The sequence below is a fragment of the Oncorhynchus nerka genome, linkage group LG16 (genome assembly GCF_034236695.1).
Source record: "Oncorhynchus nerka isolate Pitt River linkage group LG16, Oner_Uvic_2.0, whole genome shotgun sequence".
In the NCBI taxonomy this organism is placed as follows: Eukaryota; Metazoa; Chordata; class Actinopteri; order Salmoniformes; family Salmonidae; genus Oncorhynchus; species Oncorhynchus nerka.
In genome coordinates, this window is record NC_088411.1 from 20,491,210 (window position 1) to 20,510,419 (window position 19,210).

General features: G+C 42.0%; 1 protein-coding gene across 1 annotated transcript in view; it reads right to left on the reverse strand.

Moving 5' to 3' along the window:
• Positions 1–13,425, reverse strand: part of ubald1a (UBA-like domain containing 1a) — a 35,621-nt gene extending 22,196 nt beyond the window's left edge. The window contains exons 1-2 of the mRNA XM_029685042.2: positions 13,152–13,425; positions 12,461–12,520 (exon numbers count right to left, since the gene is read on the reverse strand). Coding sequence (XP_029540902.1) covers positions 12,461–12,520; positions 13,152–13,259 — 168 coding nt within the window. The 5' untranslated portion in view covers positions 13,260–13,425. The remainder of the gene's footprint in view (positions 1–12,460; positions 12,521–13,151) is intronic.
• Between the last annotated feature and the right edge of the window lie 5,785 nt (positions 13,426–19,210).

Sequence of the window (19,210 nt, forward strand, 5' to 3'; positions counted from 1 at the left end):
ATCTCCATCATCATGTTTGCAGACAACACAACAGTGGTAGGCCTGATTACCAATAACTACGAGACAGCCTAGAGGGAGGTGAGTTCCCTGGCGGAGTGGTGCCAGGAAAATAACCTCTCCCTCAATGTCAACAAAATGAAGAAGCTGATTGCTGTCTCCTAAAGTCGACAGAGGGAGCACGCACCCATCCACATTGACAGGGCAGCTGTGGAGAGGGTGAAAAGCTTCCAAGTTCCTTGGCGTGCACATCACTGACAACTTGAAATGGTCCATCCACACAGACAGTGTGTTGAAGAAGGAGCAACAGTGCCTCTTTAACCTCAGGAGGTTGAAGAAATTTGTCTTGGCCCCTAAGAACATAAACTTCAACAGATGCACCATTGAGAGCATCCTGTCGGGCTGAATCACTGCCTGGTACAGCATGTGCACCGTCCGCAACCGCAGGGGACTCCAGAGGGTGGTACAGTCAGCCCAACGCATCACCTGGGGCACACTGCCTGCCCTCTAGGACATATACAGCACTCAGTGTCACAGGAAGGCCAAAAAGATCAAAGACTTCAGCCATGGGCTGTTCTCCATCTAGAAGGTGGAGACATTAGAGAAGCCGTTTTCTCGGTCCAAGTTTTGATGCACCTATCTCCAAGCCATCAGACTGTTAAATACCTTGCCCTGAGCTTTAGTCAATGCTGGTAGCCGGTACTCTACCATACACCTTAGACTGCTGCCCTATGTACATTGTCATTGAACACTGGTCACTTTAATAATGTTTGCATACTGTTTTACCCACTTCATATGTACAGTGGGGCAAAAAGTATTTAGTCAGCCACCAATTGTGCAAGTTCTCCCACTTAAAAAGATGAGGCCTGTAAATGTATCATAGGTACACTTCCCAGCCTGGTGCAGGTCTACAATATTGTTTCTGGTGTCCTGACAGCTCTTTGGTCTTGGCCATAGTGGAGTTTGGAGTGTGACTGAGGTTGTGGACAGGTGTCTTTTATACTGATAACAAGTTCAAACAGGTGCCATTAATACAGGTAATGAGTGGAGGACAGAGGAGCCTCTTAAAGAAGAAGTTACAGGTCTGTGAGAGCCGGAAATCTTGCTTGTTTGTAGGTGACCAAATATTTATTTTCCACCATAATTTGCAAATAAATAAATTAAAAATCCTACAATGTGATTTTCTGGATTCTTTTTTTCATTTTGTCTGTCATAGTTGAAGTGAACCTATGATGAAAATTACAGGCCTCTCTCATCTTTTTAAGTGGGAGAACTTGCACAATTGGTGGCTGACTAAATACTTTTTTGCCCCACTGTATATACTGTATTCTAGTCGAGGCTCATCCTATATAACTACTGCTGTACACCTTTTCTATTCATATACTGTCCACAATGTCTATACACACACACACACACACCATAATATACGTGTACAAAACATTAGGAACACCTTCCATATATTGAGTTGCACCCCCTTTTGCCCTCAGAACAGCCTCAATTCGTTGGGGCATGAGACTACAAAGTGACAAAAGTGTTCCACAGGGATGTTGGCCCATGTTGACTCCAATACTTCCCAGTGGTTGTGTCAAGTTGGCTGGATGCCCGTTGGGTGGTGGACAATTCTTGATACGCACGGGAAACTGTTGAGCATGGGGGGGTTGCAGGTATTACTGTACTGTTGGAGCTAGGAACACCCGCAATAACATCTGAAAAATGTGTACACAACCAATATTTTATTTCATTTAAACAGATGTAGGCCTAGGCTTTGGAACTATGAGCAAGAACACACACACAGTCATACACAAACCTGGGGCACACTGCACATTCTCAATACGGGAAAAATAAATTGGATTTCAGTTAATTCCAATGAAAAAGTGTAACTTGTTTCACCAGCCAGACAGACTGCCATAGACACAACGCTGATCTGTGTTACCAACTGAAAAGAATGATCTGTTTTCTCCAAATAATTCATCATCGTTACCCTGTTATTACCCTATTCTACCCTGCTGGAAAACTAAGTGCTCCCCCTTTCTCCAATCCTTATTTCTTCCCACTGTTGCTACCTCACTTCTCTCCCTTCTTCCCTCCTGCCCTGATGATAAACTGACCATGGGCCAGGCAGACAGAAAGGGATTGGACAATTTCTCTCCCTGCAGCCATTGCAACAGTACAGTCAGCCATGTTGTGATGATTTATGACTGTGATTGTGCATCTCTTACCATCTGACACACAACCAGTTCTAGCGTAATGGAGACTTCAAAATACAGTTGTGTGTGTGTGCTCTTGTTCTTCTATCCTCGAGGGGACCTAAAATCCCCCAAAGTCCCCACGACAGGGTTTCCGTTAGGAAAATGTGGCGCAGGACATTTGACCAGCAGCATTTTCATTTACCGGACCCATAGGCATTGGGTTCGTAACCTGATTAGGGCGTCCACCCACGGTGCTCAGAATGACAGAAATCACATTTAGTTGATAGTAATTCAAGTTAACAGAACATGCAATGTGCGGTCCTTCTTACCTAATTCTGATGCACACATGACATGGCTCATAATATGTAGTAAAACGTTCCGGTTTCAAATAATGAAGTATATGTTTTCAAAATGCATACTGCCTCCAGCTCACTGCAAAGTGGTGTGTGACGAGCTGATGAAGGCTGCCTTCCATTGCCAATGCATTTGCTGTTTGAGATGCTGCAGAAGCAGCTCTCACGCTGTCTGACAGATTTGCACTCAAAGGCTCTGTATCTGTATGCTGTACGTGTGTGATAAATAAGATGCATAACGAATATACTGTACACACACTAACGGTTTTGACTTGAGGTTATTCTTGATAGGGGTGCCAGGTAGGTTGTGCCTACCAGAGAAAACATTGGTTTCTCGTTTTGGTTTGGGAGGGAATGAGTCCCATCTGGTCCGTCAAGTCTACACCAATACAAAGGACTCATGTAAAAGTCAGGATGGACATACTGTCACGACTTCCGCCAAAGTGGGCTCCTCTCCTTGTTGTTCGGGCGGCGATCGACATCACCGGCTTTCTAGCCATCGCCGCTCCATTTTTCATCTATCCATTTGTTTTGTCTTGTTCCATACACACCTGGTTTTCATTCCCTATCACACTGAATGTATTTAGTCCTCTGTTCCCCTCCGTGTCTTTGTGTGAAATAGTGTTGATGTTATGTGGGTATTGTTACGCGCCAGACTTTTGTTTATGTTCCGTGTTTTGGGCACGTTATATGTACTTATGTGCTTTCGTTTGGACCGGAATAAAAAGTGTGCCTGTTAACTACACTCTGCTCTCCTGCACCTGACTTCGCCACCCGTAACACATACACTTTTCATAAACCCTTAAAACATTGAAAATAACTTCAAAACAACTGTATTCTTTTACGTGGGTTGTATTACCAACATAAATGATCACACACACATAATAATATAACAAATAATGAGTTCTGGATCCTCCAGAAAGGTTCTGTACCACTAAATGTGAATGAATGCAAATTAACCTATAGTCTAAGCATAACCAGTCAAATGTATTTACATTGACTATTATTTACATTAATTAAAGAATTATTTTGCAATGGGATTTTTTCTTCTTCTCCAGAGAATGTGCCAGTTTTATTTGTCGGCTTCTCAAAAATAAAATATAGACAAATAGCCTGCTATTACCGGCTAACGTAAACCCTGGTCCACAAGGATAGTAAAACAAGAAAATTCTACCTGGTGGGGACATTTCCCACGTCCCCACGAGGACAAAGGCTATTTTAAGATTAGGGTTTAGGTTTAGGGCTGCATTTGAGGTTAGGGTTAAAATTACAGTTAGGGTATTTTAGATGCCAAGGCATCTACTACTCTTCCTGGGGTCCAAACAGGAAACTAAACACAACAAATAAAATATAATATACATAACACTACATAAATGAAAAATACAATGCAAAATATATAAAAATGCCTGCGTCTTCACAGTCCCTGTTGTGCCATAAGGTGTTCTTTATCTGTTTTTTTAAATCTTATTTTATTTTTGCCTAGAATTTCATTTAAGGTGCTCCAGAGTTGAACTATCATTCATCTTTGTTTGGGGTTACGGTTATGGTTAGTGTTAGGGAAAATAGGATTTTTAATGGAAATCAATTTTAGGTCCCCACAAAGATAGAAAAACAAGTGCGTGTGTGTGTGTTAGTTATTGACCGTCTGCTTTGCTGGAGAGGGGTACTGAAAGCAACGTCTGATCTATACCTCTATCTGGGCCTTACAACTGTAGTAAAGTGAATGAAGCATCATGTGACCTGGGAAGAGGAAGTGGATTGACTTCCACTACATCACATGTGACCCATGTGACCGATAACTAACCTAGACAGCCAGCTACACTAACAACCAGGAAGTACAGTTTATAAAGGCTAATACAACATAAGCCTGTGGATTTAACTACCAGGGGAAATTACTCACTCAAACACAAATATACAGTGTGCAGATATGGATGTCATTGTTCATTCATGTCTGTTGTGATATTGTAGGTCTAGATGATCAATGAACAAACCAATAGGCTCCATATGTCATTTTGAGGTCAAATGAACCACTCTTTACAATGCTGGCATTCACAGTCGCTGGCTAACTATCGTCTGGGTACAGTGACGTAGTCAAGAAAGGATTGGACAGCAGAGCATGTTAAGAGTAGTTGAAAGATTATTTCCTGGCACTATGCATACTCTGAGGTTGTGAGGGAGGGGATGGAGGGAATGGGGGAGGGAGAGGGATGGATGGAGGAATAGTTTCTGGTAAGTATATGCATGTGATTTTGTTTCTCGTGTAAATATATATATATATTTAGCGTTCGCATACATACACACACACACACACACACACTTCACTGAGTCAGTGGCTTCACCACCTCCCATTCAGAAAGTCTCCCAGCTCATACACCCAGAGACCGACACTATGGCCTCTGTCGAGGCTCTACCAAAACATAGCCAGATAGTTAGCTCTGTGTCTGCAGCCTAACTAGCCCCTGCTGCTCTGAAAGAGTCCATTTTGGGGAAGCCTGAGCCTGGCTTCCTGTTGGAATGTGTTGCGGTGGCACTGTTTGTATGGGCAGAGAGTGTGTGGAGAGGGAAACCGCTGAGGGGAGAGCCGACGAGACACAACAAAAAGGCAAATCTAAACATGGCCGAGCACAGGCCGGCTGCTTAGGACCGGAGTCAGGAGGGGCAGGGGCAGTGTTCATTATGGCAGCTATTTTAGATTTTGTTTAAATCTAACAATACCTTTTTAGTTTTAGTCACATTTTTGTCATTTCATCCTTCTTTAGTTTTAGTTATATAGAGCTTCTAATGTGATCAAAGCAAAAATATCCTACATGAAAGTAAAAGAGAGTAAACATTGTTTCTAGTTGAGGTTAGTTACAAGTGCCCAGGCATCGCATCAGTTCAAAAGACTGCCTGAGAGCTGTGCGGGGAAGCCGGGCAGATCAGCTCAATCATACCGCGCAACTGAAAGATGTAAATCCTGCCCATGTGGAGACTGCATTAAATATTCTGCATTCCTGCTTAGGACTGGACAAAACAGATGAAAAGAAGCTTCACGTCAAATGAAATGTCCATTAGACTCACGTGGAATTCTCATCTCATCACATGTTCATCAACTAAAATAGTCATTTGTAATAGTTATTGTGTTTTTTTCCAGGGCATCGCGTCTCGTTATCGTCATAGTTAAAGTTTTTAAAAAATAGGTTATTGACGAGTTTTGTCCGTCCGAGTTATTGCTGATGAAATGAACACTGGGCCAGGAGGAAGAGACAGCCATGGTGAGGCAGGGGGAGTAGGAAAGGCAGGGGGAGCAGAAGGGCAGGGGAGCAGGCTTGGCAGGGGGAGCAGAAGGGGCAGGGGGAGCAGGCGGGCAGGAAGGGCAGGGGGAGCAGAAGGGGCAGGAGGAGCAGGCGGGGCAGGGGGAGTAGGAGGGGCAGGGGAGCAGGTAGGGCAGGGGAGCAGAAGGGGCAGGGGGAGCAGGGAGGGCAGGGGGAGCAGGTAGGGCAGGGGGAGCAGGTAGGGCAGGGGGAATAGGAAGGGCAGGGGGAATAGGAAGGGCAGGGGGAGCAGGCAGGGCATGGGGTATTAGGAAGGGCAGGGGAGCAAGAAGGGCAGGGGGAATAGGAAGGGCAGGGGAGCAGGCGGGCAGGGGGAGTAGGTGGGCAGGGGGAGTAGGAAGGGCAGGGGGAGCAGGGAGGGCAGGGGGAATAGGAAGGGCAGGGGGAGCAGGTGGGCAGGGGGAGTAGGAAGGACAGGGGGAGCAGAGAGGGCAGGGGGAATAGGAAGGGCAGGGGGAGCAGGAAGGGCAGGGGGAGCAGGGAGGGCAGGGGAATAGGAAGGGCAGGGGGAGCAGGTGGGCAGGGGGAGTAGGCGGGGCAGGGGGACAACCCACCCAGACAAGAGTATGGCAAGTTTAGGAGTAAGTTTCCCTCGCCACTGATCTGGAAGGTCTGTACTTCTCCTAATGGTTAAGGTTAGGATTTAGGGAGGGAAAGCTGATCCTACTTAGGCCCGTTACTCATGCAAGCTCCTCACTGAGTGGTTGGCTCCTAACTCCACCATGGCTAGGCTAACTCTCACTTTAATGACAGACACAATGCTTGTCCCTAGGCCCTTTATATCAATATGAACAGGCTCGGAGAAGAGAAAGTCCACATTAAAGAGTCTGCTTTCACGGCCTTTAGTCTTTGTGTTGTCAATTAGAGGATCCTTCATTAGTATTCTACCCATAGCCACATGACTCGTTTGAAGCCTGTCATGCTCTCTAAAAAAACATTGTGTACAAAACACAAGCACACATACCATCCCTTTCCCTCTCTGACACACACACCTCAAATACGTGTCTGTGCAAAGATGAACGTTTGTTTATGTTGTGCCAGGGAACGGGCAGGGCTTTGCAGCACTCCTCTGGCTTTCTTTATTCTTTGCTAGGCTAAATCTACCATGTTTCACAACCTAATGCAAGAAGAAAGAGGGGAGCTGCATTCCGCTACTGGAGATGGTTGATATTAAATTGGTCATCTGTGGCTGAAAAGACTCATGGGTAGAATGTGTTGATTCTAGGGTAAATCCTAATACAATTTAGACTTGATAAGGAGAATATTTTATAGCATAGTCTGGAACAGTTATCATCTCATCATACTGAGGATGATGAACAATTTATGGGAATTCATGAGCATAGACTAAAGAAACGTATGGCGCTGAGCTTTTCCCTGCATCCATCAGGTTTGTCAATCACAATAAAATGTGCCAGTCGGAGGAAATACTGAAGCAAAGTGGATTAAGTCTCTATAGCCAAGCTACGCTGATAAGCTCCAGGGAGTTGGCATTGGTAATGGCTGCAGCCTGCCATGAAGTAGACTAACCCACACACACACACACACTGGGATTTTTCTGCCATTGAAATCCTTGGGCGGGCGTTTTTTTCCAAGTCACCTAAGTCCAAACAGTGAAATTCATTTTTGGGATGGAAAAAAGCTTTCAGTGTAAACTTCAATTACTAAAACCAGATTTAAAAAAGTATGTAGAAAAGATCATGTACAATTGTAAATTTCAAAAACAATGAATTTAGCAGTATATCTAGAACACAGCAATTAGCCATGGAAAATGCATACAATTGAAGAAAATGAGCTTTAAAACGACAACATTTTCTCTCACTGGCATAATGTGTGGAATTGCAGGAAATTTGCATTAGAACTGCAAAAATGTCTCTCAGCTCCATATGTACAATTGCAGGAAATTGGCTTAAAAATTGAAAAATGTCTCTACACTGCCAAGATGGGGGCCTAAAAAATCATCTCTTACATTCAGCTGCGCAGGTGGGCCGATCACTCACCTTGCCATGCCCAACACCTAAGCCCCTTTTTGATCCATGCTTCGTAAACAGCAGGTGTAGACTAACAGTGAAATGCTTACATAATGGTCCTTTTCCAACGATGCAGAGTTCAAAATAAAGATATATGTAAACAGACATAGTGACACGAGGATCTAATACACAGTGAATAATGAATAACAACGAGTAAAAATAACATATAAAGGGAGTATCAGTACCAAGTTGATGTGCAGGGGTATGATGTAACTGAGGTAGCTATGTACATATAGGTAGGGGTAAAGTAGGCAACACGATAGATAATCAAAAGAAGCAGCAGCCTGTGAGGGTGAGTGTGTGTGAGTGTGTGGCGTCAGTATGCATGTGTGTGCATGTTATGTGTGTGTGGGATAGTGCTGTGCGATGAACCAAAATGTCATTTTTTTGTGAGCTCAACGTACTGTTTCTCTAGAGAGAAATCAAATCATTCACAATAGAAAGTCAAGAACTATGTGGGACGCTGGGCTGAAGGGAGATGTCATTTTTACTGAGCAAATATTCAAAACAGTTTTGCGCAGAAACGTGGTACCACAATGACCATAATCCATTGCGCCTGTTCTTTCCGACTCGAACAAAAATGGATACACTTTTATGCCAGCTGCATTAGGTTAGATAAACACAGATCGCATGAGAGGGGAATGTACACAACACAACAAGGAGAGAGGGAATAGAGACAGTTTGTGAAAGTATGCCTTGTCTACTTTGAAGAACTCGGTTAGCCTAAAACTACAGTATGGGGAGCACAGAGATAATGCTGTTTGGCTGGCTGGCTGCTACCGCCTGAGCAGAGATGAGGACTTTAAGGAATGAAAAATATTAAAGTAATTCAACAAAATATAGTTATTTCCTATTTTTCTATTGACGTCTAACCAATGTGGACTTGACAGAGACAATGGAATATTTTCAATGTTTTGACAATTGAATGTTCACTATTTTTGGCTTTGGAATTTTCCTAAAAAATAGGGATGTCGATATTTTTGGCCGATACCGATATCCAATATTTACCTTGCCAAAAAAACTGATACCGATAACCGATATTTAAAATTCTTGAGTCCTTTCGAACATTCTAGTACAGCTATATAGTTGAAACACACACACATACATACACACACACACACACACACTGACCCAAACATTATTTTGTTGGCATTTACAGTACGTATGTCCCCATTACCAGTAAAACATAATCAAAACATATTTATTTCACTTACTTGCTGTGCTGTTTCGTTTGCTCAGTGATTTTTGATCAGTTGTTTCATTCTCAACCAGAGTTTCAGCTCTGTCTGTCCATGACCTCTTCTGTCGTGGGTCCTCTTCCTCGGTGCGCACAGTCACAGTGTCTGTTTCCATATTGTCCAGCTGAGTCTAACATTTCACGTAAACCCTGTTTCTTGTCTGCATCGAAGTAGCGGTCCTTGTACCTAGCATTGAGCATGATGGCGACACCGTAAAGAGGCTCAGAGGGAAGGCCACCGAATCGCTTGTTCACAGCCTCTAGTAGAGGACTTCTGTAAGTTTTAACCCCACGGTCTGTCTGCAGTTTTGTTGAGCAGGTGTTTCAATGCCATGACAGAGGGTATCACGTCTTCTGCAGACGCAGTTGATGAGCTTATTTCTGGAGTCAGTTGATCGAATGGAGCTAGGAGTGTGTCCATGTTTCCAAGTTTCAAACATGTTCTCAAATGCCATTGAAATGGCAGCAGCTGTATGAGAACAAGCACATTCTTAAGCATGCAATACGGCTTTCCTCAGTACGAAATCCTCGTTGAACCACTATGCTGTCAGACTCAGAATGCTCATGGGGCTGACATCGCTGGTCCAAATGTCAGTCGTGAAGCTAATAGCAGTGAAGCCCATAGCAAGTAGCTCATGGATGTGGTTTCAACAATATTGTGTAACTCCGGTAGGGCAACATCTGAAAAATAGCGCCTACTTGGTAGTGTGTACCGGGGCTTGAGGTGCTCGACCAGTCGGCGAAAGCCAACATCATCCACAATAGAGAACGGTTGATTGTCAAGGGCAATGAATTCCATTTTCTTGGCATTAATGGATTTCGCCTTTGAGTTGTCTTGCTGAAATGTTCTTACTCTTTCAAATGACTGTTCAACTTGAACTTGTTTAGTTGTTGGAAGTGTTTGCTTAGTTTTTTTCTGCTTTTGTTCTAAGTAGTCTCTGAACGTCTGGGGGTGATGCACTTTCAAATGACTAATTAGGTTTGTGGTATTGAAATATTTCACTTTCTCCCCTCTGGAAATAATAGCAGCACAAACGTTGCATATGGCCTTTCTGTTATCTTCCTTTGAAACGTCATAATAGATCCACACAGCAGACATTGTGGGCCAGGTTAGGAATGCTGTGTTGCACGTGTAGCGCTCTATTTTTCGTGGCGTCATTGCGTCATCTACCTACGTTATACAGGTATGCACATCAGCGTTAAACTAGACATCGGGCTAATGCCGATGTTGACATTTTTAGCTAATATCGTCCGATTCCGATATGCTTACCGATATATTGTGCATCCCTATTAAAACATCTCTAAAATCCGTTAAAGTCATTATTTCATAATGCATTTAATGTTCCACAAAAAAATTTGAAACCAAAATTGAAAACTATTCTTATTTTTTTCTTAAATAATCGAACCAAAACCAAACCAACCTCAAAAAGCACGAATCACTCAGCACTAGTGTATGTAGTGTGTGTGTGTTGGGGTGTCAGTGTAAGTATGTGTGAGTGTGTGGGTAGAGTCCAGCATGTAGTCCACATAGCCCACCTATAATTTAGCCCAAACAACTACCTCTTTCCCAACTGTATTTAATTAATTTATTTATTTTGCTCCTTTGCACCCCATTATTTTTATTTCTACTTTGCACATTCTTCCATTGCAAAACTACCATTCCAGTGTTTTACTTGGTATATTGTATTTACTTTGCCACCATGGCCTTTTTTGCCTTTACCTCCCTTCTCACCTCATTTGCTCACATTGTATATAGACTTGTTTATACTGTATTATTGACTGTATGTTTGTTTTACTCCATGTGTAACTCTGTGTCGTTGTATCTGTCGAACTGCTTTGCTTTATCTTGGCCAGGTCGCAATTGTAAATGAGAACTTGTTCTCAACTTGCCTACCTGGTTAAATAAAGGTGAAATAAAATAAAATGTAGAGTCAGTGCAAGAGAGTTAATGCAAAAAAGGGTCAATGCAGGTAGTCCGGGTAGCCATTTGATTGGCTGTATAGCAGTCTTGTTTAGAAGTCTTACACAGGACTACACAGAGACAGAGAGCAAGCTGTTTTGTATTGAAATGGAAAAGTTCTTTATTCTGTCTCTATGGACAGAGCGATATGAAATACCCTCCACTGATATGATACAGGCTACTGTACACAAAGACCTGTGTGCACCCCAGGTTCACCCATATCCGAGCCTATGTTGACTTACTAAATTAAAGTCATTTCAGGTGACACACATATAGGCTAAATAAAGGTTGGAGGGTAGACATAACGTTTCTGCACAGCTAATAGATGTTATCAGCTCTTGATTTTAATCGCTCCTACTGGGTTTTATTTTCAATCACAAAAGCTGCAGGTAAAACACTATATTCTCCAGCTCGAACAATGTTGTATGAATACACTGTACTATGAGCAACATGCACCCACATAAAACGTATCTGAAACCAATCATTGCATTCACAGACCAGCATGAACACTAAAATGTCCACTAGTATGGTGAGGCCACCTGACACGAGAGAATCTGGACAGACACATGAATGGGTTTCTGCTCAGCTCCAAACTGATCAACATTTCCCCAAATCCTTTATTTAGCCTATATGTGTGTTCCAGAATGCAGCTGTTGCTAGATGCTGCCATGCCATGCAGCTCAACACAAAGGTTTATGTGCCACTGAGTAGGCAATCCAGGGCGTGCAAAACCATAACAAGTGTTCTATAATATACAGGCACTGTTGACAGACTGACTGCCAATTGTATGCTTGATATTTTGTTTACACTATTCCTAAAACATCACAGCTGCACTACTTTATGTATGTAATACCGTTATAACAACTCCTAATGATGTAATAAAATAGGCAGACAAATGGAATAAAACATCAGCCTTCGTTTAACGGGAAATATACATTTTCCCCAGAAACATAAGGACATGGTGTTTGGGGCACACAGAATGTGGAATCCGTTCACGTGTATCCACCACAGTGCAGTACACATATATCACGGACATCTTCTTCGAATCCACCTTCAACATCACTCTTTCCATTCCAAAATCATCAACATTCTAATCGAACGCAGGCTGTGCTGGCTGAACCAAACGTGGCTGCTGCTGCTAAACGCGTGTGTTTATTTATGGGAACCCCGACTCCACAACATGGCCGAGATGTGCTTTGTTATTGTTACTACTTCATCATCATTATGGGGTCTTTACGCATCGTTTTCTAAGTCATTCATGAACTAAGAGAAGGCGTATCGGTACTATTGACACAGTTAGTAATAATATTGTAATAACACCATCACATTAAAAAAGATTAGGGTGAAGAGTTGACTGCATTCTAATAGAGAGCCCATACTCACCATCTGATGATGGTGACCGTATGGAATATTCGTTTCTTGAAAAAAGGCACTGAGGGCAGTCTAAAACATACAAAAATAAAATATAATTTGATCAATTATATTTAGCCTTTACTACATAGAAAATGTATTTTAAAAATACATATATACAAATACAAATTGTGTAGGGAATTATGTAATATAGGTAATACAACAGTTCTGTGTTTACAAAGCATTCAGCACATAAACAATGGAGCTGAATCAAATTTGATGTGAAACATATATTCCACTGTTCAGACTAAACAATCACCTGCAGACAATACAAACGAACATTTATCTTCATTGCATAATAGCATTTTCTAGCCTCACCTAGCCGCTGCATGGGAACAGGATTAGCTACAGCTAGTACATTTAATCACTAGAGTAAATTCTAACGGGTAAACTTTTCCCAGTCGAGCCTTACTTCATGGATATTTATAGCATACATAAATACAACAGAACAATTATATATAACACAAATAAATAGACGCTAGAAGTTGAGTTTAAAAGTGTTGATACTGATCTCTATTTTCTAATGTTCTTATGCAACATCAAATGTCAGCCATGATAATAACGAACATCGCAGCACAGTCAAAACTAAAAGTACTGTCTGTCACAATGGCAGTCAGACATAAACATTAGCTAGCCATCTCGCTACTGATCGTAAACCCCTTACCTCAAATTGCCAATGTGCCGCTTGCAAAAGCTGCTTCGCCTGATCTGCCGCACAACCTGCTGTCAAGACGAACTGGTTTATCATTACTTGGTGTTTGAGTTCCTCCATTTTGCGACGATGCTTTATTCCTACTCACGGCTCGTAGTGTTGTGTCTGGACTTCGTTTTCGTGGTTTTAGTCCTCTCTTTTCTGTCTCAGTCATCCACCATTACAACCGGTTGAGCAAACACAAATATTTACTGTAAGAGCGCTGATCAGTAGCGTAAGTAGCGCCCCCTTGAGTGACACCAGCCGGTAGCCAATCAAGACAGAGCGGTGCAAATGGGATATGTATGCCACAAAACTCCTGCCACAACACGAGCGCCGCTGATGAAATGATTCCATTCTCTCGAATCACAAGACAAGATGGTCAGTACAGTGCAAAAACAATATGGAAAAGATTGGAATTTAGACCGTTCACATGTTCATGAAAATATAATATAGAACAATTATATTAAGTAATATCAGATATGAGAGGATTACCATGTTCCCCAAAATAAGGATGTCTTCTTTTTATTTGTTTTGGACCACAAGTCCCGTGAGCCAACGCTTTGTTTGTACATTTCTAGCACATACAGTGGTCCTAGGGGACTGAATTTTGTGAATGACGGCTACCCCTGTCCAATTCCCATACGCGGCTGTGTTGCTATCTGGCCAAATATGGTAAACAAATCTACCACCACCAATTACATTTCACGGAGTTACATTATCGACAGTCTCGCGGCGGGTGTATTTAAAGTACATTCAGACGCGTCATGTCTGCGCAGTGAGGTCAATATTGCAGCCAAAACCACACAGCGCAAGCTATATTACCAATATACATTCACTAAATAATTTATGGCATGTTTATAAACAATGTGTTTAATATCCTGCTGTCATTTGAAATTAATCTCTCAGTGTTTTGTGCTATGAATAATTTGTGTTTATAATATGTGTTTCCACTGGCCTACTGTTTTTTTTCTCTCTGTCATTCACCATGCAACTCATAAGAAATACCCAATAACAACAGTCCCTGTTGCCTGTACTTAAAATGGCATTGATGGGGATGCAGGGTGAAAGGAAAATAGCACTGTAGCCACAGGGAGTAGACTGTGTGTATATAGAACCCTCAATACCATCAATAAACTGCCAAGGATTGTGGGAAACTGGACACTGTAAGCATCCTGTTATTGGCCGTGTGCTTATGGGTGTGTGGTGTGTGTGTGTGTGTGTGTTTTGTGAGCACGATTTAGGCTTTGGAAATAGAGACACCTGCTGGTGAAATGGTCCTTTTGAGCAGTGCATAGGTCAGAGATCAAAATCAAATAGATTTCCTATTACTGTATAGCTATCCTTAGAGCACAGCCAAATCCCCAAATTATAGTTTTGGACTCTCTATGAATATGGAAAATGTTGCCTCTTTTAGTACTGTAATTCCCTTTTTGTTTGATCTGCTTACCTTTATGAAGACCCTTTGATGACATCATAATTAGACCAAACACCCTGGCATGATTTCAGTTTCCTGAAAGAAAGTGGGCTAGACGTCATGCAGGACTAGGTGCATAATGATAGATTATAAGACATTCCCGATTACAATAGACCCCTGTCTGTACACTGTACACATACTGTATGCCATAGGCCTCTCTTGAGAAACATTGCTGCTGCCTCTCACAGCAATAAGAACAGCTGGTCAAACATTTACCCTGTTTCACCAGGGCCCTTTGTGAATGAACTGAAACTAACCTGGAAGCATTTTGAAACCATGTGATGCCTCCTTCCTTCCGTGATAGACAGCAGCATGTGACAGCTGGATTGGCTTATCTCAGTTTTTAAATGCAGTGATGCGACCCACTTCTCCTTTGACCCAGCATTCAGAGTTCTACTTTGCCCCAGATCTGTACAGGCAGCTAGGCCTACTGATTGTGAACCCCCTCTGCTATCCAGTCTTATACAGTCCTGGATGGTGCATGGACCAAAGGCTCCTTAGTACATGAATGTCCACTATTAATAGTGTAATGATTAAGATACTGTAGTATTATCCCACCACTGCCACCAATGTAACAAATGAGGGGGAACAGACAGCTCGGTGTTCCAACCATCCTGTTCTGTGTCATAAGGTCCAGACTTCTTGGGAGAGGCATTAGTATAGGATTCTAAGTCCAACATACAAAGATTCAAAGAAACTACATCAGAGGCTAAATTAGGTGAAAGTGCAAAGATTGTGTATGTTGTGTAACCAGTCCAGGGATTATGAAAGGGAAACTGCCATAGAGTGTACACATGGTCCAGGCTTGAGCAACAGGGTTACAGGACAGGTCACTGTAAAGCCGTCAAATGCATGAGGGAGAGTTGGGTCAGGTCAGGTTATGATCCGTAATCTGTGTGAACCTCTAGAAAATGCCTGATCTATCGCTGGCTCTGGTCTGGGGCCATCTGTTTGAAGGTGCTGAAACCACCATAGGGAGCATCTCAATAGTCTAGTGGGGTTTCCTCTGCTCATGCCCTATACTTCATTTCCATTGATTTACATGCACATACAGTGCATTTGGAAAGTATTCAAATCTATTCCCTTTTTCCACATTTTGTTATGTTACAGCCTTATTCTAAAATGGATTAAATACATTTTGTTCCTCATCAATCTACACACAATACCCCATAATGACAAAGCAAAAACATATATTTTTAAAATGTTTGCCAATTTATTCAAACTAAAAACAGACATACATTTAGAAACACAGTCTTCCTAGAGCTGGCCGCCCAACCTGAGGAATTGGTTGAGAAGGGCTTGGTCAGGGAAGTCACCAAGAACCCGATGGTCACTCTGACAGAGTTCCAGAGTTCCTATGTGGAAATGGGAGAACCTTCCAGAAGGACAACCATCTCTGCAGTACTCCACCAATCAGGCCTTTATGGTAGAGTGGACAGACAGAAGCCATTCCTCAGTAAAAGGCACATGACAACCCGCTTGGAGTTTGCCAAAAGATGGAACTCTTTGGCTTGAATGCCAAGTGTCACTTCTAGAGGAAACCTGGTACAATCCCTACACTGAATCATGGTGGTGGCAGCATCATGCTGTGGGGATGTTTTTCAGCACCAGGGACTGGGAGACTAGTCAGGATCGAGGGAAAGATGAACGGAGTAAAGTGCCGAGAGATCCTTGATGAAAACCTGCTCCAGAGCGCTCAGGACCCCAGACTGGGGTGAAGGTTTTACCTTCCAACAGGACAACAACCCTAATCACACTGCCAAGACAATGCAGGAGTGGCTTTGAGACAAGTCTCTGAATGTCCCTGAGTGGCCCAGCCAGACCACAGACTTGAACCCATTCGAACATCTCTGGAGAGACCTGAAAATAGCTGTGCAGCGACACTCCCCATCCAACCTGATGACAGAGCTTTAGAGGATTTGCAGAGCTTTAGAGGATTTGCAGAGAAGAATGGGGGAAACTCCCCAAATACAGGTGTGCCAAGCTTGTAGCGTCATACCCAATTAGACTCGACGCTGTAATCGCTGCCAAAGGCGCTTCAACAAAGTACTGAGTAAAGGGTCTGAATACTTATGTAAATGTGATATTTCAGATATATCTTTTTTTATACATTTGAAAAATGTTCTAAAAACCAGTTTGGGGTATTATGTGTAGATTGATGAGGGGGGAAGAAACATTTAATCCATTTTAAAATAAGGCTGTAACATAACCAGTGGTGTATAGTATTTCAGTATAAATACTTTAAAGTACTACATAAGTAGTTTTGGGGGGTATCTGTACTTTACTTTGCTATTTATATTTTTGACTACTTTTACTTCACTACATTCCTGAAGAAAATAATGTACTTTTTACTCCATACATTTTCCCTGACTCCCAAAAGTACCAGTTACATTTTGAATGCTTAGCAGGACAAGTAAATGGTCACGTACATCCCTGGCCATCACTGCTTCCTCTGATCTGATGGACTCACTAAGCACAAATGCTTTGTTTGTAAATTATGCCTGAGTGTTGGAGTGTGACCCTGGCTATCCATAAATTAAAAAACAACAAGAAAATGGTGCCATCTGGTTTGCTTAATATAAGGAATTTGAAATGATTTATACCTAAGTATATTTTAGCAATTACATTTACTTTTGATATTTAAGTATATTTCAAACCAAATACTTTTAGACTTTTACTCAAGTAGTATTTTACTGGGTGACTTTCACTTTTACTTTAGTCATTTTCTATTAAGGTATCTTTACTTTTACTCAAGAATTACGTGTGGGTACTTTTTCCACCACTGAACGTACCAAAATTTGGAAAAAGTCAAGGGGTCTGAATACTTTCCGAATGCATTGTACAAACCAGGAATTTTCTTTCACCTGTCCAGTTCTTTCATATCAATACAGATTGATTCAGCTCTCTGGGTAGAGGTGCATTATCTTAATTTGATCACCCTGTTGCAGGAGAACTGTCCTGCAATGCAGGAAATATAATACTTGAAGTTTATTTGAGGTTTTAAAAGGCTCCTGCAGTTTGTATTTTCCACTTTGAAATTTTAGACTTAGTCTTCCCTTACGAAATATATATCAAGCCCTACAAAATTGTACATTAATTATAATCCACATAATAATTCACATTTCCTGTCTCTGCAAGATTATTTTCCTGCTGTAGCAATCTGGCTCAAATTAAAATAATCTGTAGGTAGGCCTGCTGGAAGTGAGTCTCAGCTGCAGTACACTTTATTTCCACAGAGTGGCAGTGCATCTCTATGAGTGGAGCTGAGGTAGTTTTCAATAGTCAGTAGAGGGAAACAGGGTTTTTTCCTCTGTTTTTTTGTAAACTTATCAGTATCACTACATTCATAACAACCTCAGCACTACAAAACTTATATTCCATCAAATAAGCCACAATTATTTTTTTTACCATAATTCGGCACTCTCATTGACCTCGCTTGGTGAGCGAAAAAAAACGAAATAACCCCACATGCTGTAGAAGACAGATGTTGGGCCCAGTTATCCCTCTTGCTTCATGTCTTCCTGTCTGGTGTGACAAATAAATGATTTACTATAGCTCTCACCTTGGGCCAATCAGTGTAATCTTGTAAATGCCGGATCTCTATGGCAAGACGCATAATTTACCCAAGTTTGTTCAAAATCGGGCCAGTGCTGTCTGAGATATCGTGTGTGACTAATGTACGAACTGACAGACAGAGACTGCTCCACAGTTCCCTCGCCGATTTCATTGTGGGGGACAATAATAACAGGGGGAATAAATACACAATGAGTAACGTGGCTACAGTATATACACCGGGTACCAGTAAAGAGTCAATGTGCAGGGGAATGAGGTAGAGGTAAAGTAGATACGGTTGAAGTCTGAAGTTTACATACACTTTAGCCAAGTACATTTAAACTCAATTCCTGACATTTAATCCTAGTAAATATTCCCTGTTTTAGGTCAGTTAGTATCGCCATTTTATTTTAAGAATGTGACGTGTCAGAATTATATTAGAGATAATTATTTATTTCAGCTTTTATTTCTTTCATCACATTCCCAGTGGGTCAGAAGTTTACATACACTCAATTAGTATTTGGTAGCATTGTCTTTAAATTGTTTAATTTGAGTCAAACGTTTCAGGTAGCCTTCCATAATCTTCCCACAATAAATTGGGTGAATTTTGACCCATTCCTCCTGACAGAGCTGGTGTAACTGATTCAGGTTTGTAGGCCTCCTTGCTCGCACTCACCTTTTCAGTTCTGCCCACAAATGTTCTATAGGGTTGAGGTCAGGGCTTCGTGATGGCCAGTCCAATACCTTGACTTTGTTGTTCTTAAGCCATTTTGCCACAACTTTGGAAGTATGCGTGGGGTCATTGTTTATTTGGAAGACCCATTTGCGACCAAGCTTTAACTTCCTGACTGATGTCTTGTGATGTTGCTTCAATATATCCACATAAATTTCCTGCCTCATGATGCCATCTATTTTGTGAAGTGCACCAGTCCCTCCTGCAGCAAAGCACCTCCACAACATGATGCTGCCACACTCTCATGCTTCACGGTTGGGATGGTGTTCT